The 23,354-nt window shown below is 35.3% G+C and overlaps 1 protein-coding gene across 4 annotated transcripts in view; it reads right to left on the bottom strand.

Moving 5' to 3' along the window:
- Positions 1–2,462: 2,462 nt before the first annotated feature.
- LOC110441723 (cysteine-rich venom protein ophanin-like) overlaps positions 2,463–23,354 on the bottom strand; it is a 56,943-nt gene continuing 36,051 nt past the window's right edge. Inside the window, exons 4-12 of one of the 4 annotated variants that reach the window (XM_021484955.1) lie at positions 21,339–21,430; positions 20,005–20,095; positions 15,864–16,000; positions 13,360–13,445; positions 13,145–13,227; positions 12,392–12,490; positions 11,912–12,034; positions 9,556–9,732; positions 2,463–6,260 (exon numbers count right to left, since the gene is read on the bottom strand). In XM_021484955.1, the coding sequence (XP_021340630.1) occupies positions 6,166–6,260; positions 9,556–9,732; positions 11,912–12,034; positions 12,392–12,490; positions 13,145–13,227; positions 13,360–13,445; positions 15,864–16,000; positions 20,005–20,095; positions 21,339–21,430 (983 nt within the window). In that variant the 3' untranslated portion in view covers positions 2,463–6,165. The remainder of the gene's footprint in view (positions 6,261–9,555; positions 9,733–11,911; positions 12,035–12,391; positions 12,491–13,144; positions 13,228–13,359; positions 13,446–15,863; positions 16,001–20,004; positions 20,096–21,338; positions 21,431–23,354) is intronic. The other 3 variants (XM_021484956.1, XM_021484957.1, XM_021484958.1) reach the window with 3 other exon arrangements.

The following is a 23,354-nucleotide window of genomic DNA, read 5'->3' as shown; positions in this document are numbered from 1 at the left end:
TATTATAATGTGGGCACTCAAATATAAAATGTCCACATCTACATATTGGTGGGTCATTCAGATGACAACCGGGCACTCTGGACTAGTAGCTTTGTATTTGAAGAGACGATAGACGCTTTACAGCGTAAGCTTACAGTGACTTACTGTATAATTTTACAGAAATTTACATCGTAAGCTTACAGTAATTTACTGTATAAATTTACAGAAATTTACATCGTAAGCTTACAGTAATTTACTGTATAAATTTACAGAGATTTACAGTGTAAGCTAACAGATATTTACTTTGTAAGCTAACAGAGATTTACAGTGTAAGCTAACAGAGATTTACTGTGTAAGCTAACAGAGATAAACAGTGTAAGCTACCAGATATTTACTTTGTAAGCTAACAGAGATTGACAGTGTAAGCTACCAGATATTTACTTTGTAAGCTAACAGAGATTGACAGTGTAAGGTAACAGAGATTTACTGTGTAAGCTTACGAAGATATACAGTGTAAGCTAACAGAGATCTACAGTGTAAGCTAACAGAGATATACAGCGTAAGCTAACATAGATTTACTGTGTAAGCTAACAGATATCTACAGTGTAAGCTAACATAGATTTACTGTATAAGCTTACGGAGATATACAGTGTAAGCTAACAGAGATTTACTGTGTAAGCTAACAAAGATATACAGTGTAAGCTAAAAGAGATATACAGTGTAAGCTAACAGAGATTTACTGTATAAGCTAAAAGAGATATACAGTGTAAGCTAACAGGGATCTACAGTGAAGCTAACAGAGATTTACTGTGTAAGCTTACGGAGATATACAGTGTAAGCTAATAGAAATTTACTGTGTAAGCTTACGGAGACATACAGTGTAAGCTAACAAAGATTTACTGTTTAAGCTAACAAAGATATACAGTGTAACCTAACAGAGATCTACAATGAAAGCTAACAGAGATAAACAGTGTAAGCTAACAGAGATTTACTTTGTAAGCTAACAGAGATATACAGTGTCACCTAACAGAGATCTACAGTGTAAGCTAACAGAGATTTACTGTGTAAGCTAACAGATATTTACTTTGTAATCTAACAGAGATTTACTGTATAAGCTAACAAAGTTAAACAGCGTAAGCTAACAGAGATCTACAGTGTAAGCTTAAATAGACATACAGTGTAAGCTAACAGATATTTACTTTGTAAGCTAACAGAGATTTACTGTATAAGCTAACAAAGTTAAACAGCGTAAGCTAAGAGAGATCTACAGTGTAAGCTTAAATAGACATACAGTGTAAGCTAACAGAGATTTACTGTGTAAGCTTACGGAGATATACAGTGTAAGCTAACAGAGATTTATAGTGTAAGCTAACAGAGATTTACAGTGTAAGCTTACGGAGATATACAGTGTAAGCTAACAGAGATTTACTGGGTAAGCTTACAGAGATATACAGTGTAAGCTAACAGAGATTTACAGTGTAGGATTACAAGGATTTACTGGGTAAGCTTACGGAGATATACAGTGTAGGATTACAGAGATTTACTGGGTAAGCTTACGGAGATATACTGTATAAACTAACAAAGATTTACAGCGTAAGCTTAAAGAGATTTACTGCGTAAGCTAACAAAGATATACAGCGTAAGCTAACAGAGATTTACTGTATAACTTTACTGAGATTTACAGCGTAAGCTTACAGTGATTTACTGTATAACTTTACAGAGATTTACAGCGTAAGCTTACAGTGATTTACTGTATAACTTTACAGAGATTTACAGCGTAAGCTTACGGAGATTTACTGTATAAATTTACAGAGATTGACAGCCTTAGCTTTCAGAGATTTACTGTACAAACTTACAGTGACTTAGTGTATAACTTTACTGAGATTTACAGCGTAAGCTTACAGAAATTTACTGTATAACTTTACGGAGATTTACTGTATAAGCTTAGAGATTTAATGTATAACTTAAAAGAGATTTACAGCGTAAGCTTACAGAGATTTACTGTATAAGCTTACACGGATTTACTGTATAAGTTTACAGGGATTTACTGTATAAGCTTAGAGAGATTTACAGCGTAAGCTTACAGAGATTTCGTTCTAGGGATTCAGGTACCACTGCCAAAACTGAAACCATGCATCCGAAACTTATATTTCTGACAAAACTATATATAGCTTTGTTAAATAAAGAAAATTATACCTTTGCTGGATTTTTATGAAAACGTAATGGAGATGAAATATACAAAATATAATCAACAAACGTGTTCGAAGTTTAAAATGATATGCGGGGCCAGATCGGAATTCGTGCCCTGAACTTCAGGGTGTTGTACCATCGCTGAAACCGATGGAGATACCTAGAAAACGGAATGATACGAGCTCAAAAATGCTACAGAACAGTGGGACCGGGCTCCTTAAGAGAGCTGAAAATGCAACAGAAGAAAAAAAGTGTGTCTTTTTTCCAAGAAAAACACTGTTCAAACTCGTGAATGCAATGGTAAATTGCGATTTTATTTACTGCCATCCAAATACATTTGATAATCGTTATAGCTACACATACAGATACACTTGATCGTCAGCCAATTTAACTATTATATCATCACTACGATTGAATCCAGGTGATGTTCCGAAAGGTTTTTGTGAACAAATTTAATACGTCAATCATGTAATCATTTAAAATAATAATTAATATTACACAAGGATAACACAAAACGAAATTCGTCTTACGATTCAATAAAGTAAAATGAAATTATGTTTTGGTTGAAATCATGAAACTTAATTTTTGAATTCTTAAAAACTGCTGTAAAGTCAACTTTTTAGTTCATTAAAAATATAATATGTTTTAATAAGATTAGAACATAAATATGAAAAAAGGAATGCTGCATATTTTTTAGATCCCCTTTACAAGAGCATGGTACAATGTATATAGGCATCAATGTATCCTTGTCCGAGATATCAAACAAATCGCTCAGAATGGTACGCTCCGACCAAGTTATTGATGCTTTTATACACATTCACTTATATTGGTTATGATGTATGGACAGCGCTTGGAATCGCTTTTTTACCAATCTATCAATCTTCCTATACTGCAAATTACCATTTATATAATAAAGCATTACATGGCCAAAATAGTAGTGAGATTCTAAACATTATCATAAAATACACAACGAATGATTAATCGTAAGTAAATCAAGCATAGACTAAAGAATTATTCTCCATTTATTATCTGTTTATATATATATATATATGAATATAATATGTAGCCTGGTTAACGAATGTCTTTGTGTGCTTTATATATATATTACCTGGATGGCTTAAGGAAGAAAATACCGAACTTAATTTTGATTAGATTAACTAACTTCATTCCAGATCCAAAATCTAGAATTGTCACTTAGTCTCTGGAAATTAATGTGTTTTATAGGTTTTCAATATTAAAGATTTATTTTACACTCACGCCACACGTAAACGTGCGTAACACGAGCTCAAATATTACATAGAATGCATTGATGGACATATTACACACATACTATGACATATATAATGCAATATCTATAATTACAACCTATTCCAACAATTCTTGTACTAACTTTTTTTGATATTAAGTAGCTTCATTAGTTTTTGTATAAATCTACTAACTTTGTTAAAAGTACCGTGTTAAATATTTAGAAGATTCCTTTCATTTTAATATAAGTTGGGTTGACATGATAATAATTTGGAAAATAAAGTTGTAGCGAGTATCATTGTGCTAAATTTGTATCACAGAATTTTTTTTTATTTCAAGAGCTTTTATTTTATTGCAGTAATATTCTCTACACAAAGTTCAAGCTTACGAATTTGCATAAGTGGAAGATAAAACGTGAACGTTAACTATGATAAAATGTGCAATTTTATTTTTTCCAATAATACCGTAAACATGAAAGAAAAGCTAGTTCTCGCCAGAAAAAAACTACTAATTTTCCGTTGTCACGAGTTAGTTTTCTAGTAATTACGATACAGTACAACTGTAACAATGGTACGTGTTGTTGATTACACTGATAGGATTTCATAGAAAATGACGTCTAGTAGACGTTAACGAAACACCAATATATGTTTAACTACATCTACTACTTATCATTTAGACACACGCACAGACTTAATGTGGAACAAATTATTGAAATCTTTACTTGTATTGGCATGTACATTAACCAGACCTTTCAATGATAATACATAATAATAATAGTCGTTTGTAAAGCGCCATATCTAGCAGCTCCAAAGCACTTTACAATACTAGTATAAAGGACATGTATAGTAAAACAAACACTATACATATCCAATTAATATAGAATGCATATACAATTAAAATAAAACACATACAATTAATAGATAGTAAATTACAAGCTAGTAGATATACACAATAAATGACTTTATAAAAGATTTCACATATTTTGCTAAAATTGTTGAGAAAAAAACGATATACATATTGAAAGTGAAAATATACCTATATAAAAACAAGTTCTTCAATCAACAGTCATGTGACAATTATCAGTCATGACAATTAACAGTCACGTGACAATTGCTTACGGTAACACAGAACGAAGTTGACCGAAACAAAGCGGAAACAATGACTTCTAGTACTGGTTATGTTTGTAGTTCAAACATATTGTATAAAAAAAGAGGATCGCAGATGCGTTTTAATGAATTGGATAGTATATAAACGTTAACAGGAAAAGGCATTCGAAAGGTGAATGTGAATGGCGGGGTCATGAGAGACGTCAATCTATTGATCTAATTGGTACAGCTTGGCACACTGTTGACACTAAATATATTTTGATTTAGATTTGAGCTTGTGAAACTTATAAATGGTATTGAGATATCAATATCAACAGGCTATATTACTGATCGTTAAAAAACTATTTCACTCAAATACAAGTATAGACCAGAATAAAGTCTGATAATTATTCTGCATATTGTTATATATTATTATAGAGGTGCATTGTTACTAACAGTAAGTACTATTTTCATAAAAAGTACCTATACATTAACAGAATATATTGCATGTGTCATAAAATAAAATATAACATGATAACAGCGTGATATTGTATATATGCTTGTTACAACACAGATATATCTTCTTCTCCAGAAAGATAAAACGGAATGTTCAAAACGTGTTCATAGGTACCTAAACTAATCAAGAATATGAAACAAAATCATTTATTTTTTATTTTTTTTATTTTACAACATGTTTCACATGAGATATGTTTATAAATCTTAAACAGACTGTACAAAAGTATGTGGTTACATGTTCTTTTCGTCGTCAAAAAAATTCAACGTTGAAAAGAATAACAACAATACGTATACTGATATATGTAAGGCCGTCAGGTTATAAGCCAGTTATAGGTATACTGTATAAAGAGGAAAAGTACAAAATAACAAATGCATGATTGTTCATTCACTATATCTTGAATATAGGGGGGGGGTTCAGGAAAGAAATACTAACAAAATATTTGTATTGAATTGGTTTTGGTTGATATACTGTTATTTTTCTTAATTGTATTCAATAAAAAAAATATGAAAGTCCTGTCATAAAAACGCAAATCGTTATATAAGTATGGCGTTGACTGATTGTGTATAGCGGTAGAAAATGATTGTAAATCTATTTTATAGCAATTCATAGACAATAAAAAAATGTTATTGGACAACAGACAAAACCTCAATTAATTCTTTCATAAGTGCTAACAGAGCCCACACAATCAGAAATGAATAGTCGCCCTAATTAACAGATAGAAAATATTCACAGAAAAAAATCTAACCAGCAATTTAAGAGATAAAAGTGAGAACAAAAATTAGTCTGCAACTGTATAAATGGTATCTTCAAAGGGAATGAGGTGAAACCATTTGACGTATCTGATTGGTTGTAAAGTTTACAGAAATGTATAAAAATGGACTTGAGGTAAGTTGTACATGCTGATTTTAGATTGAATTAGTATATATTATTTCCATATGTCACTTGTTATTTTAGTACAACTCTTTCACAAATTGAAAAAATACGGGTGAAACGTTGAAAAATCCGATGTCAGATGCCAGTATCGATAGTCAGTTTACAAAGGTCAGGACCTATGGGTGAAACGAGTTCTTGTACAAATGAATGATAAATATAGCTCCAGCTTGATCTTCTTTTTGCTTTTTTTCCTCGGATCGAAAAAGGAAAGTATCCTTATACCAGAAAGTACAGCATACAGGCTCCAAGCCAGACTACGACGTCACAGAGGCTGCGCGAGGCGGTGTTCGAATCGGTTGTCGAGTCTCCATCTAAACAAAAAATAGCAAAATAAACACAATTAGAAACGATTTTTATGGAAATTGTATACTACACAATACAAAAAGCAATGTGACATTATTTACTAGGAAAATACACAAAACAACAAATACAACCACAGTGAACAACATTCATCTCGGTTACCATGTATGTATTTCAATATTTACCAGTTATTCACATATAATTTATATTCATTCCAATTATTTATTCTTAGAAAAGTAGATCTACATTTATAACAAACAAGCCTAGAATGAATAAAACAATAAATACTTTGGATCTCGTTCCTCGGTTAAAAGAGATAATATGTACGTCTACAAACTAAAACGCTTTATTTGCATGCGCAAGTATAAGGCATGTGCACATTTCCTTTTAATTGGCAAGTGTTTGGCATCAGATATTCAAATCAACAAAAGCGTTATGGCTTAAAGGATACGGTGTTCAAAGCAGTAACATGCATAAAACCTTACTTGATATGACGGATATACAACTTCTAAGAATTGTCTTCCTTGGAATACTATAAAGGATGTAAGAGTTGTCTTCCTTGGAATATTAAAAAGGATGTAAGAGTTGTCTCCCTTGGAATACTATAAAGGATGTAAGAGTTGTCTTCCTTGGAATATTAAAAAGGATGAAAGAGTTGTCTCCCTAGGAATACTATAAAGGATGTAAGAGTTGTCTTCCTTGGAATACTATAAAGGATGTAAGAGTTGTCTCCCTTGGAATATTAAAAATGATGTTAGAGTTGTCTTCCTTGGAATATTATAAAGGATGTAAGAGTTGTCTTCCTTGGATTTTATTTTTTGAGATATTGTCCCTTGAATTGAACAATTTAATTTGGAAAATAAACATATCTCAGTCAAATGTCTAGCAGCCGCTTGTTCGATTACATCAGTGTTAAAAACAAGCGAGAAACACGTCCATACGCGACTTAATATATCTATATAGATAGTATATAACAAACCTTTTATGTTTAAACTTATTCTAGTTTTAATAAGGATAATATGCGAGGTTTGCCTTAAGCATATAATGAGTAGGTACCCGTCATGACGCTCGTAAGAAAAAAATCATAATTTTGCACAAACATTTTATCAGCAAAGGATATTTTATAAACTCTGCAAGAATACAAAAAAAATCATATGGTTTTTAGTAACATTCACACCTAAATCAAGACTTTTTCTCAGTTTATTTCAGGAGAACCCTCCATTATTGAAAGTTTACTAACACAGACAGAATGTAAGGAATAGGATTAATCCAAATCACGTATTTTATATTGTATAATATAGATTAAAATTATATAAGACATTTTCATATAAACATAAAATATTTGCGATCAAAAGATGTTCATAGCTTCTCATTATATGTAAACAATACATTATAAAACTGTAAACGGATCAAGAATTTTTTTCACTCGATGGCGCTGTCGATAGACGAATGTAACAACCACTTTATTGTAATCCATCTATTCCTTCTACAACTAATGGTTAATACAAAACAACCAAGTTTCCGTGGACGAAACGAAACATCGTAATAATAAATACAGATGAATGACGTCATTGTTGTAGTATTAGAAATAACAATTATTGTTTCGAATACTATTTACAACAAGCAATTACGTTCATACAGGCACAATTTGTAAAACAAATGTTAATTTTATTTTTTAGGACAGAAATGACAAATTTTTATTAGAACGTAAATAACGAAGTCTCTTTTTCAGCCATGCATCCACTTACCTTAGCGTCATATATTAGCAGTCGCGATAAAAGAGGCATGGTAAACACGTCAAAAAAACATGTCCAAAACAACATTATAACATCCGAATGTGACGGTTACATATCTATAATTGTGTAAGTTGTATTAGTTACCAATGCATTAGACAATCACTAATAGAAAAGCCAAATGAACCAAAGTGCTAAAAAGATTGACGGTTAAAATGCACAGTCAATGCGCAGCCCCAACACGTCAAGTACAGGGATACATAGTGATAGATAAAACGAACCGTGCACAGCCTCAACAAGTCATACATTTTCAACTAGACAGGCACAGGGATACATAGTGATAGATAAAAAGAACCGTGCACAACCTCAACTAGTCATACATCATTAACATTAACTAGACAAACACAGCGCAATGAAGTGAAGAAAAACAAACAATAAAAAGTAATAACTAGACAATTCTAGAGAAATATCGTGTTTTATGAACTAGATGTCACTTTATACAATCCACCAGTAGCATGATACATTTTTTATCAAGAGTTGAAAGAAGGGGATTTCTGAAGAAGAAGTTGAGTTCGACAATTTGGGAATGGATATTCCTATATGGGAATGTGTTCAAAAAGGAAAATCAGTGCGGGCCAAACGATGTCCTTAACAGGATATTATCCACACAACGGTGTTCCCCGTGAGAAAATAGTTCGTTATGTGAGCTAACAACACCATCTTATGCTTAAAAGTGCGCATGGAGAAGCCAATGAAAGGAATATTATTATTTTGTTAATATCTTCTTACAGGACTTTAAGGTTCGTGGTATTCCTACGCGTATTTGTTTACAATGTTTACCCATCGTGAATCTAGATGATCACTAGGCCAAGAAGCCGGATGGAAGATATGGAATTTAATTGACACTTTTGAATGAAGTAACATATGAATTAGTAGTATATAGATGAAAAACATTTAAAAAACAGTATCTTCAGGGTTTGTCGTTCGAACAATCTTCTCATAACTTGCACGTGAATAAAATATCGAATTCACCAACAATGTTCTCTCGATCTTATCCACCTGCTAACGTTGAGAAAATTGTTCTCACGACAAACACTGAAATGACACTGTGATAATCTATGATGATAAAAATAAGACCATTCACCCTGACATCAGATAGAACCAGAACGTCATGCATACCAGGAGCACTACATTAACAAAATCTGTGCAGACATCAGCAAGAAACAAAAAGTTCTAGAGGGTGCATCTATCGGTGCCAGTCGCTTAATATTATCAAACTCGTATAGAAGCTACTGAGGTAACTACAGGTCAGTATGTTTACAACATGAGTAGTACTGTAGGATTTAGTATAAATGTCACAGCCAAACTACTGTCTCGGAGAACTTGTCCTGAGAAAACTACGTAGAGCATTTAGAAGGGATACAGTGAAGTATGTTGATAATATAAAGGAATGTACAAGCCAATCGTACTATTCTACCAAACAACTATATCAAATGTTTTATTTCTATTTTTATAGGTGTAAAGAGTACAGGAGAACTAGTGCTATATTATATTGAATTGTGTTAGTATTTACTCGACTGGGAAGTGCCAGAAGAGGATTGGGTAGTCGCAGTGCTAGATGTCGAGATGGGTTGGTTATTTGTGCTAGATGTCGAGGTGGGTTGGGTACTTGTGCTAGATGTCGAGATGGGTTGCGTACTCGTGCTAGATGTCGATGTTTGGGTACCCGATCCACCAGTACCGTCACCATCTGAAATTGTAATTTGGTCAAGTCTGTGTTTTAGCTCTGAAGATAATAGTTTTAAACACCTCAGTTGCCGGATTGCCGCCTAGTTTATCATTTTTGTTAAACGGGAAAACGCTACAATTTTAGGCATATTGATTTTGAGCTTATATTCAATCATCTGAAATGCACGTGTTTTTAAAAAGCTCTTTAATGGATTATTTTTCAGGAAAGTATCACACAATATTATACATATTTAAATGTCTGTATCTACTAAACTAATGATTTCCAAGAATTGTGCATTGGTAGAAAATCAAAACCGAAAGTAACACTTATTTTGATTATATCCTATAATATTGCAACGGGATGAATCATGTTATATGCTGCCTACTGTTTGAACGGGATAACTTAGATAACACTTCTGTGGGTATTACTCAACAAATTATTTATAAATCTTATGATACATGTCCTTTTTTGTTGTTGATATGCATGAACATTTCAAACGGATCTGGGAAAAATTACAGAGAAACACACAATATTTAAGGAATTGATAATCATTACTTCCCCAAACGAGTTCAACATTATGGCAAATAGTCGGGAAGAACACTAAAATCAATTTAAAATAGTTAATTGAAGTACTGATAGTGCAGTAAATGTTACCTTTGTTTGGCGTTCTTTATCTTCAAATTTTAAATAGAATTCTAATTTCTAGTGATTCTCTGATGTGTTAAATATTATTGGCATTCATTTTTGAAGATATAAAAATAATGCACTTGTACATGATATTTAAATTGACAGATATGTCAAGGTTTGAACAACATTCATAAAATGTAGTATCTTTGAATTACATAAGGGTGTATCTAGACCGAGACAGTAAACTCTCAATTCACCTTTAAAACACTATGTGATGTACGGCCGTTCACACCCCATGTCGTCCAATCAAATTAGTCCTCGTATACAAGATAATAATTCATATTGATATGACAGAATAGTAAACACACAGTTTAAAAAACTCGCGAATGACATGGCACAAAGAAACGTATGTGTGATTGTTTATTTGGCCTATAGAAAAAATCAGGCTAACACATCGTATACTATGCAAAAGCAAAAGATCGCAACACCTTATCAATATCACTCACTGCTAAACTTTGGACTCATTTCATAGAGGTATACGGGAAGTTATTAACATAACCTGCCTACTAAGGTGTATGATAGCAAATCTTCATCATTATATCACTTGCGATTATCAAACTTATTATTTGAACATCTTCGAAGAGGGAATCAATTCGTTAAGAAAAAGTCACCGTGACCTATATTTGGACATATATCGCCTGGATTACATCACTAACAACAGAAGAAAGTTGTTTGATGAACATAAGTGAGAGTACTTTGTCCGGGGATCGGTTACTACACGGTTGTACACAAACAATATCGAGAAAGTATGTAATAAAATAACACGAGCATGTCTTATACACGTGCATAGGGGACAGAAAACGTGAAACCATATAGTTCGATATAACATGCGAATAACATAAGTCAATAGACATTGAATTACGCATATTTAAGTACTATTGTAGAAAAAGATAATGTAAAGGCGAAATATGGAACAGCAATATTGTCTTTGTAAAATAATGTAAACGCAAGTTATGTCTAAAATCCATCTTATTGAAACAGTATACGCATGATCTTGTTTTCTCAACAAATTCCTATCTGAGGGATATTTTCAAAAAGGTCCAATACCAAACGAACAACGCTTTAAGTACGATACTTTTTGTGTGGAATATTTTATGGAAAACTAGGAATAAAAAAAATATATTATAGGAAAAAGTAATGAACACCAAAGGAATGTTTAAAACAACAGATTTGTTAAATGTGAACATTTCTGGGAGTAACGTTTATCTGACGTCCATTTGTTTGAACAAATCTTCTTTACAAAGTAGGGATTTTATTTTGCAATACTCGATATCCTGATTTTCTGGATTGGATATACCACAAAATGATCAAAACGATAACAGTTATGTTTGCACAGTGACTGCATTATTGCTGTTTAACTACCCTGAATCGTGTACCTTTTCAGCAAAACAAAACAATACACTTATAAATGCGATTTGCAATAAAATACGAAATCAAAGACGTGCAATGAATGCATTGTATTTTTTTAGATGTATAAATGTCAAGGAAAATGTATGTCTGGCGCTGTACTTACGTGGACAAGTTTGACACATCAGCGGGCAGTCCGTAGGCAGATTGGAATACACTGGACAGTTAGATGCTATGAATGCTCCACTTCCACATCCAAAGGGATCCGATGTCAACCCGGTACAGTTCACTACAATAGGGGTGTTATTGGACGAAATCCGGTCAAAACAAACAAGGTTTTTATTACAAAGTATTTAAAACATTTAAAATTAATAAAGTTGTATGAATTTAAATAAAAGGTTGTTGTTTTTAATCCAACTCTTCAAAGTTCATTATCAAAATGATTTATATGTAGTTCTGATTTGACAATATAAATGTATCTAGTTATACACCTATGTGCCAGTAAAAAGCTTGAAAAAGAGCCCGGAGCTACATTTCTATACTAGACAGTAATTGCAAATTATTTTCCTCAAAAAGAGGTGAGTAACAAAGAAACACTAGAAGTCCTCTTGGAATAATATATGTGGAAAGTTCCTATCTTACTCACGTGCACATTCGCTTCCAACCAGGTAGGCTTTGTTGCATGTGCATTGGCACGTGTCAATGTCCATGGACGCGCCATTGAGACACACCTTGCCAGAACAATCTGTCCAAACAAAAGTAAGTGACAATTTACAACAATTGACAGCACCATAAAGACACACCTCGCCAGAACAATCTGTCCAAACAAAACTTAGTGACAATTTACAACTATGAAAGCCGCCATTCAGACATAATTCCCAGTACAATCTGTGCAAACAAAACTAAGTGACAATTTACTATAATTAACGTATCGAAATAAGGCTAGCTTGTTACCTTTTTGTATCAACTGACCGAATATTCAGCACTTTGCGCATGCGTGGATGCATTCATCAACACAAAAACTGATGTTATCTGTGACGTCAGTTATAATTGCTGATACATAAAATGTCGTAAAATACAAAGATTGTTTGGACATTTCTTTCTGCATTCTAGAACATCAATCTTGCCTTCTCTCTTATATAAAACATTATATTGCATTAGTTAAAAATACTTTTTTTCCAGAGTATGATGCCACACAACACCGAAGTTAAATCTAATTAACCAATGAATGAGCTTGTAATGGTTAACACTGTTTTATTTCATGTCACTGTATTAACAAGAACTCAGCAACAAACAAAGTGAGATTCAGATATATCAAATTATTTCTGTGAAGTGTTTTTTTTCTATCACGTGGCTCTATGTGAAAAATGACAGTTTTTTCAATTCCAACAATTCATACCGCATTGATTGTTGGAACATGAAGAGGGACATGCTGAACACGAAGATCCGGATATGTATGGATTATTGTAATCCAAATTCCCACTGAAACAAAAAATAATAAAATGCAAGGTGATACCTGATACAGTTTTCAAATATCTTCGTAGAATTCCTGGTAAATTTGAACAAATTCTGCTTATAAATCAAACGCAAAATAGGATTCAGTGTGTTACTTACGTCGGCGAGTAGTTACAGACATAGAAATTCGTGCCACTACAGACGGCAAACCCACAGCCCAGTTTAGACGTCTCGGCCCAGACCATCTATTTAACAAAATACAAAATAGTACATCTTAAATCAAATGAACAAAGAAAACACACATATGAAGATAATTTAACTTTACTTTTTATGTGCATGTTTTCTTTTAGAGTTTTCTCCCTGTATATAAATGTACTCCCTTACACCTGAATATTGTGATTTGTATTAGAGTCAATAATATTTGAAACCTTACACGCTATAGCTGTAATTTGTATTTGAGGTAAGGATATTTGATACCTTCCACAGTATAACGGGTTTGTATTTGAGGTAAGGATATTTTATACTATATACAAACTGACTGTTGTTTGTATTAGAGTTAAAGATATTTGATAATCTACACAAAATAACTGTGGTTTGTATTAGAGTTAAGGATATTTGATACCTAACACACTATAGCTGTGTTTTGTATAAGAATTAAGGATAGTTGATACTCTACACACAATAACTGTGGTTTGTATTAGAGTTAAGGATATTTGATACCTAACTCACTATAACTGCGGTATATATTAGATTTGTGGGTATAGTTGATACCTTACACACTATTACTGTGTTTTGTATAAGAGTAAAGGGTATTTGATTCCTTACACACTATAACTGTGTTTTATTTTAGAGTTAAGGATATTTGGTACTCTACACACAATAACTGTGGTTTGTATCAGAGTTAAGGATATTTGATATCTAACACACTATTACTGTGTTTTGTATAAGAGTTAAGGATATTTGATACCTAACACACTATAGCTGTGTTTTGTATAAGAGTTAAGGATAGTTAATACTCTACAAACAATAACTGTAGTTTGTATAAGAGTTAAGGATATTTGATACCTAACACACTATAACTGCGGTTTATATCAAATTTGTGTTTATATTTGATACCTTACACACTATTTCTGTGTTTTGTATAACAGTGAAGGGTATTTGATACCTCAAACACTATAACTGTGTTTTATTTTAGAGTTAGGGATATTTGGTACTCTACACACAATAACTGTGGTTTGTATCAGAGTTAAGGATATTTGATATCTAACACACTATTACTGTGTTTTGTATATGAGTTAAGGATATTTGATACCTAACACACTATATCTGTGTTTTGTATAAGAGTTAAGAATAGTTAATACTCTACAAACAATAACTGTGGTTTGTATAAGAGTTAAGGATATTTGATACCTGACACACTATAACTGCGGTGTAATCAAATTTGTGTTTATATTTGATACCTTACACACTATTACTGTGTTTTGTATAAGAGTGAAGGGTATTTGATACCTCACACACTATAACTGTGTTTTATTTTAGAGTTAAGGATACTTGGTACTCTACACACAATAACTGTGGTTTGTATAAGAGTTAAGGATATTTGATACCTAACACACTATAGCTGTGTTTTGTATAAGAGTTAAGGATATTTGATACTCTATAAACAATAACTGTGGTTTGTATAAGAGTTAAGGATATTTGATACCTAACACACTATACCTGTGTTTTGTATAAGAGTTAAGGATATTTGATACTCTACAAACAATAACTGTGGTTTGTATAAGAGCTAAGGATATTTGATACCTTACACACTATAACTGTGTTTTATTTTAGAGTTAAGGATATTTGATACTCTACAAACAATAACTGTGGTTTGTATAAGAGTTAAGGATATTTGATACCTTACACACTATAACTGTGTTTTATTTTAGAGTTAAGGATATTTGATACTCTACACACTATAACTGTTGTTTGTATTAAAGTCAAGGATATTTGATACCTTGCACACTAGTACTGTGTTTTATTATAGATTTGAGGGTGTGTGATACCTCACACAAGGTAACTGTGATGTATTTGAAAGTAAAGGTTACATAGTCAAATGTTACTTTAAATATCATGTCTAAATCGTGCTGACATTTACAATATAAACCTTCACATTTCATTGGCAACGAAATTAAACAATTTACATTTTGTAGTTTGTTTTCTTGTTTAATCAAAGAGCGTGTATTTTAGGTAAAAACCATAACCTTAGGAATTGGTCATGTTTGCACAACACTATAATCCACCAAGTATTGTTTTTTTCTTCTTTACAATACTGTTTTAATTAACAAGAAATTAATTAATCGATGACATGCATACTTTTGTACAATAGCCCAAAGAGCATTATATAAGCACACAATAACATTAATAGGTACTCCAGTGACTCATACACTCTTTAAGACATTGCTGAACACCTTATCATAATTTTATTTTGATACTTACCGTTTTGGTGAAAGTAGAATAAGTCTGATATTTTATAAAAACACATGGATGTGTCACATACATGTGTACATCACTGACGGTATGGAACCCCGAACCAACCGTTTTTACCTCAACCTATCGGACTTTTCATAATAGCAGTACCAGAGGCTTCACGTCATATATACAATCTCTATGTGACATACCTGTGTATAATGACCGACGTCTGAGAAGACGTTGGTTCCGCCCAAGGTGAAGGCCGACACCTCGTCATGCCATGCAGTGATTGCTACGGTCCAAGATGCATGGCCCATGGCAAGGTTCTGGCCCACGGAAAACCGCCCTGAAACGTAAATTTACGACTCAATGAATCTGGAACATCATCGTTGATAAGATATTTCAATAATGTTCATTATCCAGAGAGGAATACACTAATAACTTTCAGTAATCTCACTCTTCTTACTTCACACTTGATAACCATGATCTGACCTAAGTGTACCCCTAATCCTACTCTTCACACTTCATATCTGATAACCTTGATCTGGCCTAATTGTACCCCTAATCTCACTCTTCACACTTCACACTTGATAACCATGATCTGACCTAAGTGTACCCCTAATCCCACTCTTCACACTTCACACTTGATAACCATGATCTGACCTAAGTGAACCGCTAATCCCACTCTTCACACTTCATATCTGATAACCTTGATCTGGCCTAATTGTACCCCTAATCTCACTCTTCACACTTCACACTTGATAACCATGATCTGACCTAAGTGTACCCCTAATCTCACTCTTCACACTTCATATCTGATAACCTTGATCTGGCCTAATTGTACCCCTAATCTCACTCTTCACACTTCACACTTGATAACCTTGATTTGGCCTAATTGTACCCCTAATCTCACTCTTCACACTTCACACTTGATAACCTTGATTTGGCCTATTTGTACCCCTAATCTTACTTTTCACACTTCATACGTGATAACCATGATCTGACCTAATGGTGCCCCTAATCCTACTTTTCACACTTCATACGTGATAACCATGATCTGGCCTAATTGTACCCTTAATCCCACTCTTCACACGTCATACTTGATAACCATGATATGACCTAAGTGTACCCCTACTCTCACTCTTCACACTTCACACTTGATAACCATGATCTGACCTAATTGTACCCCTAATCCTACTTTTCACACTTCATACTTGATAACCATGATCTGGCCTAATTGTACCCCTAATCCCACTCTTCACACTTCACACTTGATAACCATGATCTGACCTAAGTGTACCCCTAATCCCACTCTTCACACTTCATACTTGATAACCATGATCTGACCTAAGTGTACCCCTAATCCCACTCTTCACACTTCATACTTGATAACCATGATCTGACCTAAGTGTACCCCTAATCCCACTCTTCACACTTCATACTTGATAACCATGATCTGACCTAAGTGTACCCCTAATCCCACTCTTCACACTTCATACTTGATAACCATGATCTGACCTAAGTGTACCCCTAATCCCACTCTTCACACTTCATACTTGATAACCATGATCTGACCTAAGTGTACCCCTAATCCCACTCTTCACACTTCATACTTGATAACCATGATCTGACCTAAGTGTACCCCTAATCCCACTCTTCACACTTCATACTTGATAACCATGATCTGACCTAAGTGTACCCCTAATCCCACTCTTCACACTTCATACTTGATAACCATGATCTGACCTAAGTGTACCCCTAATCCCACTCTTCACACTTCATACTTGATAACCATGATCTGACCTAAGTGTACCCCTAATCCCACTCTTCACACTTCATACTTGATAACCATGATCTGACCTAAGTGTACCCCTAATCCCACTCTTCACACTTCATACTTGATAACCATGATCTGACCTAAGTGTACCCCTAATCCCACTCTTCACACTTCATACTTGATAACCATGATCTGACCTAAGTGTACCCCTAATCCCACTCTTCACACTTCATACTTGATAACCATGATCTGACCTAAGTGTACCCCTAATCCCACTCTTCACACTTCATACTTGATAACCATGATCTGACCTAAGTGTACCCCTAATCCCACTCTTCACACTTCATACTTGATAACCATGATCTGACCTAAGTGTACCCCTAATCCCACTCTTCACACTTCATACTTGATAACCATGATCTGACCTAAGTGTACCCCTAATCCCACTCTTCACACTTCATACTTGATAACCATGATCTGACCTAAGTGTACCCCTAATCCCACTCTTCACACTTCATACTTGATAACCATGATCTGACCTAAGTGTACCCCTAATCCCACTCTTCACACTTCATACTTGATAACCATGATCTGACCTAAGTGTACCCCTAATCCCACTCTTCACACTTCATACTTGATAACCATGATCTGACCTAAGTGTACCCCTAATCCCACTCTTCACACTTCATACTTGATAACCATGATCTGACCTAAGTGTACCCCTAATCCCACTCTTCACACTTCATACTTGATAACCATGATCTGACCTAAGTGTACCCCTAATCCCACTCTTCACACTTCATACTTGATAACCATGATCTGACCTAAGTGTACCCCTAATCCCACTCTTCACACTTCATACTTGATAACCATGATCTGACCTAAGTGTACCCCTAATCCCACTCTTCACACTTCATACTTGATAACCATGATCTGACCTAAGTGTACCCCTAATCCCACTCTTCACACTTCATACTTGATAACCATGATCTGACCTAAGTGTACCCCTAATCCCACTCTTCACACTTCATACTTGATAACCATGATCTGACCTAAGTGTACCCCTAATCCCACTCTTCACACTTCATACTTGATAACCATGATCTGACCTAAGTGTACCCCTAATCCCACTCTTCACACTTCATACTTGATAACCATGATCTGACCTAAGTGTACCCCTAATCCCACTCTTCACACTTCATACTTGATAACCATGATCTGACCTAAGTGTACCCCTAATCCCACTCTTCACACTTCATACTTGATAACCATGATCTGACCTAAGTGTACCCCTAATCCCACTCTTCACACTTCATACTTGATAACCATGATCTGACCTAAGTGTACCCCTAATCCCACTCTTCACACTTCATACTTGATAACCATGATCTGACCTAAGTGTACCCCTAATCCCACTCTTCACACTTCATACTTGATAACCATGATCTGACCTAAGTGTACCCCTAATCCCACTCTTCACACTTCATACTTGATAACCATGATCTGACCTAAGTGTACCCCTAATCCCACTCTTCACACTTCATACTTGATAACCATGATCTGACCTAAGTGTACCCCTAATCCCACTCTTCACACTTCATACTTGATAACCATGATCTGACCTAAGTGTACCCCTAATCCCACTCTTCACACTTCATACTTGATAACCATGATCTGACCTAAGTGTACCCCTAATCCCACTCTTCACACTTCACACTTGATAACCTTGATCTGACCTAAGTGTACCCCTAATCCCACTCTTCACACTTCATACTTGATAACCTTGATCTGGCCTAATTGTACCCCTAATCCCACTCTTCACACTTCACACTTGATAACCTTGATCTGACCTAAGTGTACCCCTAATCCCACTCTTCACACTTCATACTTGATAACCTTGATCTGACCTAAGTGTACCCCTAATCTCACTCTTCTTACTTCACACTTGATAACCATGATCTGACCTAAGTGTACCCTTAATCCTACTCTTCACACTTTATATCTGATAACCTTGATCTGACCTAATTGTACCCCTGATCCCACTCTTCACACTTCATACTTGATAACCTTGATCTGACCTAATTGTACCCTTAATCCCACTCTTCACACTTCATATCTGATAACCTTGATCTGACCTAACTGTACCCCTAATCCCACTCTTCTTACTTCACACTTGATAACCATGATCTGACCTAAGTGTACCCCTAATCCCACTCTTCACACTTCATATTTGATTACCTTGATCTGGCCTAATTGTACCCCTAATCCCACTCTTCACACTTCATACTTGATAACCTTGATCGATAACCTGAAAAATAACTTGGTCTTTTACCTGGAGTATAACGGGTTCGATTACCTGGAATATAACGGGGTCGATTACCTGGAATATATCGGAGTCGATTACCCTGGAATATAACGGGGTCGATTACCTGGAATATATCGGGGTCGATTACCTGGAATAAAACGGGGTCGATTACCTGTAAAATAACGGGGTCAATTACCTGGAATATAACGGGGTCGATTACCTGGAATATAACGGGGTCGATTACTTGTAAAATAAAGGGGTCAATTACCTGGAATATAACGGCTGTAACCATCGTCGTGACTTAACTGACAGCTCTCCGCCCACTTCTGAGCTATCATCGCTACTTCAACATCCCAGGACTGTAAATACAAAAACAGCATTAGTGTATTGTATATATCCCTGCTTTTCCTAAATTGTTATCGATACATTCCTGACAGCGTCCTACAATGGCACAGTTCTATTAAGTAAAACTTTAGTCTTTAAAAAAAAAAAATCTTCAATTTTGGCCAAAGAAAGCTTATATTTTCACTTTCGACAAGCAAAAATTCAGACTTTGACAAACCAAATTTAATAGTTTTTCTAAGAATGGTGTAGTCTACTCCGTGAAAGATTCCGGTCATTATTTCCTGGATGGTTCCAATATTTCACAAAATAAACCGACCAAAATATTACAACAGAGTACCTACTTTTCGGTGAAAAAAATAACACATTCAAATATATACATGTGTAGCTGGTCTAGGGTTCAATTGATTGTCATCAAAAGTAAGCGATTCTGACTATTAATTTAATAAAAAAAAAAAAAGACATTTTAAGAATAAACAACACTAGACCCTTCTATAAACGCTCTTTCCCTTACTCCCCACTCTCCCATGTCATAATGGTGCTAGTTTAATCAATCAACACTAGCGACAAAATTATACATGTACTATTAACTTAAGTATTCTATATTTCCTTTTCGTCTTCGCTTCCCTTTTTGAAACTTTTTTTGTTTGTTTTTAAAACATAAATATATATTATAGCTTCAGAGTTGTGTCCCTATTTATTGTAACATAATCAATTTGTACGAAGGCAGGTAATTGCTGTAAATCAAGAACAAGGACGGAAAACACGTAAATTGGAAGCTTACCAAGTAATGCTCTTCAAAAACAAAGGGCAGAAAGTGTAAACATTGATAGCACGCTCACAAGCGTATCCACAGCTTTTCACACAAGCGTTACACAATGGTAGCAAGACACTATCACAAATAACAATATAGAAGATCCAGAAAGTGTCATACTATTGTGGCATTTACAAAGAACACACTATTCAAAATCTTCGTAAATTAGATAAGATGTACAAAATATACACATTACAAGTTTGTTCTCAAAATTGCTCACTGTAAAATATTGCCAATCTACTTACCCAAATGTGTCCTAAAATAATAATTTATTGAACTTGATTCATTTTATAAGACTAAGATGCTTACAAATCATAGTGATAACTCTTGTTGGCATGAATTGAAACGCACATTGGTTCCAAAGATTCTACAAAAAGATCAGAAAGTATCATTCGTTGGAAATTTTCAACTTTTAAGCAATTCATATTTCAGTTAACCGGAAGTACCATTGTTCTCATGTTGGTCGCCGTGGGTGACACATTGCTGCGGAATGTATTGTGACTATTCAATATCGAGGTCTGATCACTTGCAGAAACACCTGCAATGAAGAGAAACATACTATTAATTTCGATAAATGTTAGATCGTCTGTAAAACGAAGTTTATGCTTCTAGATCCGAATATGTAAACAGTTTTTGACCGAACTGATTGTCACTAGTGGGAGTTTACCATGTTAAATGTCAGAATAAACTAGATATGTGTGCCGATATCGATGTTAGACAAAAAGAACCAGATCGGACAAGTTATACAAAAGTCGCATTGGCCACAACGCTCAGCATGTCAGATAAACACAGTAGAAATATTGAAGTTGGAAACAGATTTTTAATATTGATCTTGTCTGTATCTTTTTGTCACATGGACGCTTCTTACAAAAGAAGTATTTTAATTGAAGGACTTTACAATCTACCCCTACATTACATGTGTTAAGTTTGCTTCCCCGGCAGGGTTACATTTGTAGTCAAAGCCTAGATTTGAGGATATAATGTCCATTGCGTATTTCTGAAAACATATAAAACAAAATGGCTCTATTTCATAGCCACAATGAATTCTCCATTGGAACCTACTCATTGCATGAACTGAAATTTCCTGTGAAAAGCTTCGCTCTATAGAACTTGATCAATTATGTACACGTAAGAGGTTACTGATGTGGGACACCCTGCAAACTTGTTGTTTGTTTTGCTACTTCTTGGGGAGTATCTCAAAAAAGGTGGTCTGCTCTCCAGATTGCAACACTTTTGTTCTTGTTATTTTCTTTACGTTTCCTAACTTTTTCTGTTTGATATTGCCTCTTTACTAAGTACCCGTGCCTCTATAGGTACCCGTGCCTCTATAAGTACCCGTGCCTCTTTAGGTACATGTGCCTCTATAGGTACCCGTGCCTCTTTAGGTACCCGTGCCCCTATAGGTACCCGTGCCTCTATAGGTACCCGTGCCTCTTTAGGTACCCGTGCCTCTATATATACCCGTGCCTCTTTAGGTACCCGTGCCCCTATAGGTACCCGTGCCTCTATAGGTACCCGTGCCTCTATATATACCCGTGCCTCTTTAGGTACCCGTGCCTCTATAGGTACCCGTGCCTCTATAGGTACCCGTGCCTCTATATATACCCGTGCCTCTATAGGAACCCGTGCCGCTTTAAGTACCCATGCATCTTTAGGTACCCGTGTCTCTATAGGTACCCGTGCCTCTATAGGTACCCGTGCCCCTATAGGTACCCGTGCCTCTTTAGGTAGCCGTGCCTCTATAGGTACCCGTGCCGCTTTAAGTACCCATGCATCTTTAGGTACCCGTGGCTCTATAGGTACCCGTGCCTCTAAAGGTACCCGTGCCCCTATAGGTACCCTTGCCTCTATAGGTACCCGTGCCTCTATATGTACCCGTGCCCCTATAGGTACCCGTGCCTCTTTAGGTACCCGGGCCTCTATAGGTACCCGTGCCTCTATAGATACCCGTGACTCTATAGGAACCCGTGCCGCTTTAGGTACCCATGCCTCTTTAGGTACCCGTGCCTCTTTAGGTACCCGTACCCCTATAGGTACCCGTGCCTCTATAGGTGCCCGTGCCTCTATAGGACCCCGTGCCCCTATAGGTACCCGTGCCTCTTTAGGTAGCCGTGCCTCTATAGGTACCCGTGCCGCTATAGGTACCCTTGCCTCTATAGGTACCCGTGCCTCTAAATGTCCCCGTGCCCCTATAGGTACCCGTGCCTCTTTAGGTAGCCGTGCCTCTATAGGTACCCGTGCCGCTATAGGTACCCTTGCCTCTATAGGTACCCGTGCCTCTAAAGGTACCCGTGCCCCTATAGGTACCCGTGCCTCTTTAGGTAGCCGTGCCTCTATAGGTACCCGTGCCTCTTTAGGTATCCGTGCCTCTTTAGGTACCCGTGCCCCTATAGGTACTCGTGCCTCTATAGGAACCCGTGCCTCTATAGGTACCCGTGTCTCTATAGGTACCCGTGCCTCTA

This window comes from Mizuhopecten yessoensis, unplaced genomic scaffold (genome assembly GCF_002113885.1).
Source record: "Mizuhopecten yessoensis strain PY_sf001 unplaced genomic scaffold, ASM211388v2 scaffold716109, whole genome shotgun sequence".
NCBI lineage: Eukaryota > Metazoa > Mollusca > Bivalvia > Pectinida > Pectinidae > Mizuhopecten > Mizuhopecten yessoensis.
This window is presented reverse-complemented; position numbering and strand designations above follow the sequence as displayed.